The sequence below is a fragment of the Phoenix dactylifera genome, chromosome 12 (assembly GCF_009389715.1).
Source record: "Phoenix dactylifera cultivar Barhee BC4 chromosome 12, palm_55x_up_171113_PBpolish2nd_filt_p, whole genome shotgun sequence".
In the NCBI taxonomy this organism is placed as follows: domain Eukaryota; kingdom Viridiplantae; phylum Streptophyta; class Magnoliopsida; order Arecales; family Arecaceae; genus Phoenix; species Phoenix dactylifera.
Genome location: NC_052403.1, coordinates 5,503,731 through 5,514,062, shown reverse-complemented (window position 1 = coordinate 5,514,062; position 10,332 = coordinate 5,503,731). Strand labels below are relative to the sequence as shown.

Here is a 10,332-nt window from a genome sequence, read left to right as displayed (position 1 = left end):
CCCAACTTGTTCCTGTTTTTTTTTCCTTTACCTAACTTTTTCCTTCACAATATAGCAATAGATTTAACAAGAGATGGACGAAAGAGGTGAATTGAGCATTGCTGTAGAGGTCATACCCCTCTGGATGAAAAGAAGAGGTCTAGATTCAAATCTTGGGTTCCAACCCTCAAAATCTCTAACCTGAGCTTTTATTGAGAGAGAGAGAGAGAGAGAGGACTGCACTTGAGAAAATCCTCATGCAAGGAATCTGGTTTCCTAATGTTTTAGTTGTGCAGGTGTGCAGCACATGATCCTTGAATGTACTAGAGAGATCCAGTTAATTTGAATTCATCTTGATTGAGTTAATGCTACCACCTATTCTATTTGTGCAAACTTGGATGATAATTTGGATGCACACTCAACTAAAATAGCTGCAAGTAAGACGACAATGCGACAAAGGTTGAACTGATCGAATACTCCAATATGAAATAGAGGGACAGAAGCTCTTTTACATACCAACATTTCGTATATCTTTATAATTCTTCATACAGGCATCTGTATACAATTCTTGGCATGCTCCAACATACACCATCCTCGACTTTCTGCACAGCTAAGCAAAACCTAGAGTGTACAATTTTAGTCGACTCACAGGATTATAAACAAATAACTGACTCCAAGGATTAAATTGGGTCGTAAAGTTCAGGGTTTTTTATGAAGTTTTGCCAAAAAAAAGAAGATGACATTACTGTAAAACAAAAAGCAAACCCTCATTAACTGCTGTCTACTTCTTCATTCCTAGCCATCCTATGAAGATGCAATTTCTAGGTCAGCCCACCACAATGGAGATAATTTCGGAGTTGCTTCATCTGGCGGAATCGCTGTAATTAGCCTCATCTGGTTGGCAACCTCTGCTATTGTTGGTCTCTTCTTTGGCTCTGGATTTATGCAGGACCTTATCACCTCACACAGTGCACTGATATCTTCCTCTCGGACCGATCTGAGGCTTGGGTCAGCCATGTTTCTAAGGGGTCTTTTCCCAGTAAGATAAGCTGAAGCCCAGAGCACAAGCAAGCCATCATCCTTGGAGAATGGAAGTCTCCCAGAAATTATTTCCAGCAGCATTATCCCAAATTTATAAACAATGCTCTCCTGGTCTGAGGCATCAGCAACTGACTCAGGATCTTTTTCTTCATCAAAAAACCCAAGATCCGAAATCTTGGCCGCATAATCTTCAGTTAGATATATAGATGATGAGTTCAAATTTCTAAGAACTACAGGAGGGTCGAGACCGTGCATGTACTCTAAACAGTACACTACTCCCATGGCTATCCGTAGACGTGCAGCCCAATCCAACTGCTCTGCTTCTTTAACTGCAAACACCACCCAGTTTCGACAGAAGTCAGAAAAAAAATGTCTAGAAATCAGGTAAAATGAATAGAAAAACTGAATTACAAAGAAGACATACTTTGACTTAGTTGGAAATTCTTTTTTCTTCTTTTACACGTTCTTTTGATAACCTTTGCAAACATTATTTGAACATGTACATATAAAGGGTTATTTGCCAGATCTTAATTTGAAATTCCTGGTAGTACTAAAAATTTAACATAATAAATTTTATGAAGACATCTGTCTCCAAGCTTTATAGTACCAGGCCTCAAATACTTACAATTTCATAAGACCTGAAAATTTTTTATAGTCCCAGGCCTCAAATACTTACAATTTCATAAGACCTGAAATTTTTTTATAGACCCAGGCCTCAAATACTTACAATTACATAAGACCTGAAAATTTTGTTTCAGTATCCATAGACAAAATTTATAGCGTTTTCACTTTGTCATTGCTTCACTTATTCAAATTGTTCTACAAACTTACTCTTTGGATGGGTCACATGAGAGGGGCTGGCACAATGTATAAGATGAACCTTTAACTCTCACAATACCTTACGGTCTTACGCAAGGCCCATCTGGCATCATGATATGTAAACCACTCTAGGAAGACAATGTTCCTATAAATATATGTTCCTTTTTTAGTAATTTAGTTTTTTTTTCAGATGTTATACTCGTGATATGTCATCATAGAAGGCTTGCTAGAACCATCGTGGTGCCTCCAGCTCCGTCCAACTTAGTGACAGTTGCTGATCTGTGTCAAATTCTTTTCAACAGTTTTATCATACAGTAAAATAGAGGATAGACAAATGAGATACTCACCATGCAAATGCTCAAAAAGCGTTCCATTTGGAGCATATTCAAACACCATCATCCTGGTTAAAGGCTCTTCTTCCTCACAAAAGCCAAGAAGGCTCATAAAATTCTTGTGGTTTACTTCAGACAGCACTGATATCTGAAACCAAAGCCCAAACTTGATACCAAATCTAAGCAAACTCGTAATGTAAATATCTGCAGGGAAAGATAGTGGATTGTTATATTACCTTCTTTCTGAAGGGAGCTTGATATTGTTCTAACCAATCCTTGGCCGATGTAACAATTGTAGATGTCACTGCTATTTCGACCCCACTGGACAGAGTTCCCTTGTACAATGTGCAATCTGACAAAGAACCAATAATATTGCTGAAATCTTCACAAGCTATTTCCAGTTCCGAGCGTCTTAGCGAAGGTACACCTGCAATGTGAACTCAAAATCATGAATATGGATACAAATTTACAAGAAGTTCTAAAATTCTTCAGAAGGAAAAGCAACCTGTCAGAAATGATTTCTGCAATTGCCCCCTTAAACCTGTTGTCCAAGGCATGACAGTGACAACCCTTTTTGCTCGGCAATAAAGCAAGTATATGGCAGATAAAACCAGCAGAATGGATGCTCCTCCAATTGACCCGAGTATTATCCAAGTCACATGCTTTCCGCGGTCTGTTGCTGATGTCAAGGTTGGAACAAGACTTTTATTTGGTGAGAATGATGGAGCTGGAGCTGGAGTTGGTAGTGGAGATTGATGCAGAAGTCTCCGTATGGTTGCAAACTCAACATTCCTATCAGGTATTAAAGCAAATTCGGGAGGCTATTATAGAAAAGAAAAACTTTTCCTCTTTTTTCAGAGAGAGAGAGGAAGAGAGAGAGAGGGAGGGAGGGCAGGAGGGAGACATGCCGACACTCTAATTACTAGGATCCAGATTTTTGGGGATATAGCACCCAAGAATCAAGCCCAGAACCTCTGATTACTTGATCATTGAGGCAAGCCCGGTTCACCATGATAAACAATTTATTACTACTTATCATTGTCTTATAAAGTTGCATTTGAGAGAGTATGCCAAAAAATGTGCCTTGGGTTGATACCAATGCAATCCTCAAGTGCATATCTACCAAAAGAGATTTTTGTAGCTGCCAGTACAGAAGGAAAGGTCAACCGCTTATGTGCACATGATTAGCATCCTGAACAAAAACTAAATTCAGGCAAATCATGAAATCCTAGTATCTAGCACCATCCACATCCACTGACATGCATAACTTCCAACCATTTTGTCCATGCCTGCCTTCTATCAAGGGAAATCACTAGACACAGGCTTCATGTGAGTCTTGTCATAAGATCATGCAACTTAATTTGTTTTATACCCAATATGGAGTCTTTCTCCTTTTTTTTGGTCGAGGTATTCATATGGAGTTGATACGGTTGAATTGTGTAGAATCTTATAATATGATAAAGTGCTTATGGCATCAGTTAAATTTATAACCTGCTCTCACAGAACAAGACAAGTTTGTTCTTTCTTTTCTATCATGCTTCACCCCAATGACAAATCGATACTCGTCAAAATTGTTATATCAAACTAATGATGATTTTGCAGTCAATTTTGTTTGGAAGCCTAAAAACACAGAACACATCATAAGTTTCTCATTTCCACTTCTTTTCATGTCTATGCTGAGATGAGGTGTATTATTGACCGTATAATCTTTTAGGTATTCATCACTTTTCAGTAACTATGGTTATTCAACATCTGCTAAACCTAAGTCTTTTAATCTCATCATGGCATATTATCTCCATAAAATATCTTTGGCAAAACGCATATTCAGCACAGTTGACATATACCAAAGATTGGAAATCCTCCAATCCAGAGTCTGGGGTAAGACATTTAAGAAACCTACTCTACAGTATTTTTTAAATACTAATCATATCTATGTTAGTGTATACAGGGGCTATGATAAAATGCTCCTTCACTATCAGATGTCCTTCCTTCAGTAAAGAAATCTGGGGTCCCATCATTTTCTTTTCACATGCTTTATGGTCACATATTATGTAGTTGATGGTTGTGAAATATAATTCTTTCTCCATGCATGATTTACCACTTTATTTCTTTCTTCCCTTCCCACAACTTCAGTAACAAACTTTCTACAAGATAGATTCAATCAGAGTCCACATCAACAAGCAAATCATATCTATCATGACAAGGAAGACTAGCACAATATCTAATCAACTCCTTCAGAAGACAAGACAAGAATCAAGTATCCGCTAACTAGAGATTAGTGCACTCCACATCTTCTGAGTTTCGAAGAAGAGTAGTGTCAAACTTAAATCCAACTAACAAAATCAATAAGTTGCAAATGTTATATAATACTAAAAAAATGAGAAAATACTAAAATTTATGATTGCATAAGTCGAAAACAGGAGCACAAGGAAGAGAATGTTATGCCTACGTATCTCCCCATGAAAGTCTCATATGGTTTTAGAACAAAGTCATCAAATACACTCATCACAAAGATGCTTCTCGAATAATGGTTCGCCAGTAACATACGTTGTTGTTGGAGAGACAGAAAACCAGAGTTCGAGCAGCATAACAGTAACCAGTGAGAAAACCACCTCGTGGAACATTGCTGAAAAGTTCTAATGGCATACGTGTCCATGGATACTTTTTTTTTCTTTTCATTAGCTCAAAGGCTTCACAGTTCAGGAAACACTAGTTTTCTTTAAGGCTTATCACTCTCTCAGGAAAACATGCCATCCTATTATGTTCTTTACCAGATCGACAGTAATCCGAGGGTACGCTCAAGATTTCATAAAAGCTACATGCTAAGACAAAGCTACATGTGCAACAGACAAGAATACCACTTGTGACAATCCTGAGCTTCAGTTGAGGATTTTGGTAAATGATTAGCCCATGGGTTTTGGACCTATGTACTTGCACTCTTTACATATCAGTGTGATTCAACCACTTTCCCCCCTTTTTTCTCTGATGCAGGGGACTCAACTACCCCTGACCCGAAAATTGGAAATTTTTCAGGTGTTGCAATTGTATAGTTGTTGGTAGCTATTGTTAAAGCCCTTCTGGCCTCAGAACCGAGGGCCGTTTGCCTCCACCAAGGCACTTGCAATGGTATAGTTAGGCAGCCCAAAAACTATATATTTTTACCTAAAAAAATTAAGGTTAGGGTTATCAAAAGAAATGTAAATTGATTGAGAGAGAAGAACAGGGTATTACTAGCCCTACTATCTAATTATCCAATCCAGCAAACTAAAATATATGTATATATATATAAAACTTGATCTGAAGTAAACAAAAACCCATCCTTTTGCATCTTATTTGCTCATGATGTCAACTAAATTCGGAAAAAATGCAAAAAAATAATCCAGAAAAAGTAACAAAAAGGTAAAGCAATATTGCTTACGGAGCCACGACTCTTCCATCATCCGAGCACACGGCCCCGAACCAGGAGCATGGATCAGCATCACCTTCTTTCCAATTGGAAAGGGCACCGTGGGGATCGACTTCCACCCTCTCTTTAAATCTCAAAAGCGCCCTTCCTATTTATCAAACAACAACCAGAAAAAATAAAAAACAAACACCCGATCAAAATCCTTTCCATCAAGCCAACCTCGCAGCTCTTTCAGCATCAAAAGATCATACCTTCAGCATTAATGGAAACGCAAAGCTCCAACCTTTGATACACCAGAGCCACCCACAGCAAAAAGGACCCCATTTGTAGCAGCCTCCATCTCTCCATTTTTCAGTTCACAAAACTCTTCCTTTTCTTCTCAAAGAACCCGAGCTCTTCTCTTCCGCCGAGGTTTAAAGCATCATAAAAGATAAAAAAAAGAACCGAAAGCAGCGGAAAGATGGAGGGAATAAAAGGAAGGATTTTTTTTCGGAATTCGGGATTCCCCCGTCAGCCTGGCACGCGGAATTGGAACTGTGGAGTGATGCGAGAGACGTTGCTCAAAGGGATATCCTGTGGGAATTCCCGAAGGTGTTCGATATCATCACAAACGCCACTCTCTAGTTCTCGGGTCGTCTCCCTTTGGGAGTCAAGTCTCCGAGAAGCTGGTGGCTGCCGTGCTGCCGCTTCATGGGGTGCGTCGAGACTCTGACCCCCACCTCTGATCTGGATTAATATAGGTTTTTTTTTTTTTTTTTTTATTTTTAAGAAAAAAAATAAATAGAAGGCATGATGCATGCGAAAAATGCCATGCATGCGACCGGGTTCAGATCCTCAACAGCTTTAATTATGTAAAATTTTTAAGGATTAGGATGTATGGTAAGTTTTAATTGGATACGTGTTTCCAAAATAGTGGTGAAGAAATATGCATTTAATTATGTAACAAATCAAACCTACCAAGTATACAACTTGGTGGTTTGTAACTCATATAAGGAGTACTTGATGAGTGGCCATATGTCCTCATCAGCAGCGACTAGTAAAATAAATGGTCATGATCCTATATAATTTTGATGATTTATTTATTTGTGATCGGAATTAGTATTTGATGGATGGTTATTGTCTAATTTTATTTTTTATGATTATGTTTGATCTAATTTATTTTTAATTTTTTGTTTATCTAAATAAAAAATATTTGTTTGTGTGTTGTCTGTTTTTTTTATTCTATGAAAGAGAATTTATATCAAGATGCATGTATTACCAAAATATATAGTACTCGCAAAGGTGATGATGATGGTGCCATCAGACAAAAAATATAAGAATAGATGGATACGTGATGTTGGTAATGTTTGATCCCTTCTCTATTTACTATTGGAGCTTTGAATCCTTAAAAGAAAGCTTGGCATGCCATGTGTGGAATCTCCTTCATAACCGGCAAGGATCAAGAACCATACTTGCATCAATCATTCAATATTTCTCATTACATTCATAGCACAACTCAACACATTGAATCATGGCACTACAATTTCCAGGTCAAAGGAGCAAATAATCACAAAAGAAGAGATGTCATCATGATTATTCATAATTTTTTTTATATGTTACCCTTGATCGAGCATCAGCACATCCATTTGTGTTTTAACTTTAAAATGAGATAAAAATGAAAGGCATGGTGTGACCTACATAGTAGTCATTAGTCCATAAAATGTTCTTATTCAGATTTTTAGATAGGATGACTTATTCTTTCTTATTACAAATAAAATACATCCTTTGGAATTCATGAGGATTAGTGGCCTTCAGAATATACCTAATTTAAAAACCTCCTGAAGAACTGGCACAAGTAAACCTACCAAACTATCTAAAATAATCCTTCTTCTTTTTTTAATCTACAAAAGAATTGGAGACATGGTGGTGGTTAAAGCTAGACTGCAACAAAGAAGATTGGCATTGCCAATTAAATAAACAACAAACTCTTTTGACCACATCTTCATATTCCACAATGAGTTGAACAATGTAATTTAACCAACCATCAAACATTTTATACCCCTTTTTTTCTTTTCTTTGTCTCATCATTGCCATTAAATTTCATGACAATGTTAAGCATCCTCACTCCTAGAGCCTTTGTTTGAAGAATTCCTCCCTTTCTTTTTCAGTTCATAAACAAGTGGAAGAAGGTCTTCTACAATCGAGTTCTCCAAGGAGATCAAGCAACTGCCATGTGGAAGCTTGGATTTAGCTTAGATTCTGCACAATATGGCATCAGTGATTAAAGAAAGGGCTTGAAGGGGTCCAATTCGGATAAGGCCAAAGCGTGGAACCCGTCAGCATCCCCAGCCCGCCGTCTTCATCACTTTGTAGTTGGCCGTAGATCAGATTTCTCGTATCGGACAGCAAACAGCGCATGTTGGGACGTGTACTGCTGCTATCGGTCCGCAAGAATGGGACCCAAAAGTATAATCGGCGGTGGAGGAGCAAAAGGCAGAGCGGTCGGATCCAAGGAACCATCACCTTACGGGAGCACTGGCTGTGTCCAAAAACATGGAGTTTCAGACCAAGCATATTTTTAGAAAAACGAATAAGACCGCAGATGGGGTGGCCTCGTATATAGCCGACCACTCCAGAAATATTCTGTGGAAAAAAAAGTTGGTTATGATACTTCGCAATTTGCTGTTTTTTAATTTTGTTGGATGCATTTATCTTAGGTCTGTATGAATCATCCGGTTAACCAAAAACAAAAAACATCACATTCGCATCGATACAGGTGGATGGCTAGTGTTGGGGGGAATAAAGTTTTCCCCCAAATGATATAAATGCCCCTAAGAAGCCGTACAACCTCCGACCCCGGACAGCCGAAGTCAGCGTCCGACCTCGGAACGCTCGGCCACAAGACGACCGACCCCGAAACCTCCGACCTAAGAGAAACCCCGATGTCCGAGGACCGTACTCTAACACCCCTCCGGCATTTATTGCGCATGGCCGCTGTAATCTTCCGGCACACTCAACAATAAATGCGGATCTCCGGCTTACTCCATAACAAATGCGGATCTCCGGCTTACTCCACCAATAATGCGGATCTCCGGCTTACTCCATAATAAATGCGGATCTCCGACTTATTCCACAATAAATGCGCATGGCTCCTGACATCTACGGATCCCCAGCTCTCCACGGCAAATCGACCCAGCAGGGTCTAGTCGACTATGATAAGTCTCTGATCTCGGCCATACCGCCGACATCAGTGCAATGATTCGCCTGACCGAGCGCCGACCTGAACAACATGCCAAGCCGTACTACGGCCTCGCCCTGTTACATCACAGGTAAACCGACCCCCGCATATAAAAGGGAGCCTTGGCCTCCCAAGAGGGGATTGGAACATTCATACACCCAAAAATCAATGTTTATCTCCTTCTCCCCACTATTTGCCCCCTCCCTGACTTGAGCGTCGGAGGGCCGGCGCCGGAGAACCCGGCCACCGGTTCGTGTGCAAGCACCCGGACGGAGGACGCCGCCAGCCAACGGATCGCCGCCCCGCTGCGAGGACCTGCTGTTCCTTCTCTCCGACCGCCCCGGACGGAGGACGCCGCCCGCCGACAGACCGCCGCCCCGCCGTGAAGACTAACAGTCGTTTCCTCTCCTCGACCGAAGATTGCCCCCGGGTCCAATTTCCAGCAACAGCTATCATTCTTTCTCAAATATGGGAGAAGGTGTGTGCGGTGTTCCACCAACTCTCGGGGATAAAACTCGAAAGATATCACTCACGGGAGCACTCAACTGGTGTGGTGCATTCTTATTGCCTCCTTTGACCCGGTATCCTGTGCCATTACGACAAGCAAAGTGATTGATGCAAGACATGCAAGTGACTTTTTGAACGATTTTTTCAAAGTTACCACGTCGTTGCTTATAATAGATCATATGTAGGATTAGAGACTTGAGCTCCATAAGTATTTCAGGTTGGGGTGTCTGATTGCCGCATCAAGTCTTAACCCAACTAATGAAGGGCTCATGACTAGTGACGTAGCTGACTATACTCATATCAGAGCTGTGTGAATACAAAGAAAACTGACCTACAATCAGCCTGCAAAATACTTGCGAAACAAGAGTTAGTGACATTTCTGCTGTGTCGGGTGGACATATCCTCTTATGAGCATAGTTTGCGAAATAATTAGCAGCCTGGTTAGCTTCATGGAATGTACGGGAGATGAGAAGCAATCTGGTCTTCTTCCACGGCTTGATATCCTCTAGAAAAGGTGACTGTAACTGGCCGCAAGTATTAGATCTAGAAATCCACCTAATGACTGTGGAGGAATGGCCACCCCAGCTCTTATCAGTCTTCCACTGTGATATCTGATGACAAATCCATTAGCAGCCTTATCCGAGGTAACTGATGCATCAAAGTTTCCCTTTAACACTCCTAAGGGAGAGGCAGCCACCAGACCAAAGTACCATCAAAATGATAATGGTTCGCCAAAGGATAGAAATCTTGCAGAGAAAGGAGTTTAGAGTTACTGTGGCGCCAAGTTGGGTGATCAGACCAGAGACCTTGCACCATGGGAATGCTTTCAATTTGGTTCATCATATCAGCTGGAAATAAACCCTCCGACAGATTAATATCCCAGGTACGGGCCGGTCGGAGTAAGCGAAATCCAAAAACTCTCAAATCAGCACACAGAATGTCCATACTGATAAAAGTAGGCCAAGCATAATGGGAATATTTGATAGCCAAGGGTCGTTTAATAGGGTTATAGATCGGCCAGACCCAATTTG

At 40.3% G+C, this 10,332-nt stretch overlaps 1 protein-coding gene across 1 annotated transcript; it reads right to left on the bottom strand.

Annotated features, from left to right (window-relative positions):
- Positions 1 to 463: 463 nt before the first annotated feature.
- LOC103722780 (protein MALE DISCOVERER 2) lies at positions 464 to 6,276 on the bottom strand. The gene is made up of 6 exons (XM_008813461.3): positions 5,829 to 6,276; positions 5,590 to 5,725; positions 2,677 to 2,963; positions 2,408 to 2,598; positions 2,187 to 2,319; positions 464 to 1,349 (listed from the first exon to the last, which is right to left on the bottom strand). Exons 1-6 carry the CDS (start codon positions 5,923 to 5,925, stop codon positions 784 to 786), a joined length of 1,410 nt encoding a protein of 469 aa, XP_008811683.1. The 5' UTR covers positions 5,926 to 6,276; the 3' UTR covers positions 464 to 783.
- Positions 6,277 to 10,332: the final 4,056 nt, after the last annotated feature.

Excerpts from the sequence above, each read along its gene's own strand:
- LOC103722780 (XM_008813461.3), bottom strand. The coding sequence starts at position 5,925 with ATGGAGAGATGGAGGCTGCTACAAATGGGGTCCTTTTTGCTGTGGGTG. Across the intron at positions 2,599-2,676 it reads GCAGAAATCATTTCTGACAG|GTGTACCTTCGCTAAGACGC; the intron begins GTTGCTTTTCCT and ends TTCACATTGCAG. Across the intron at positions 1,350-2,186 it reads GCTTTTTGAGCATTTGCATG|TTAAAGAAGCAGAGCAGTTG; the intron begins GTGAGTATCTCA and ends TGGTGTTTGCAG.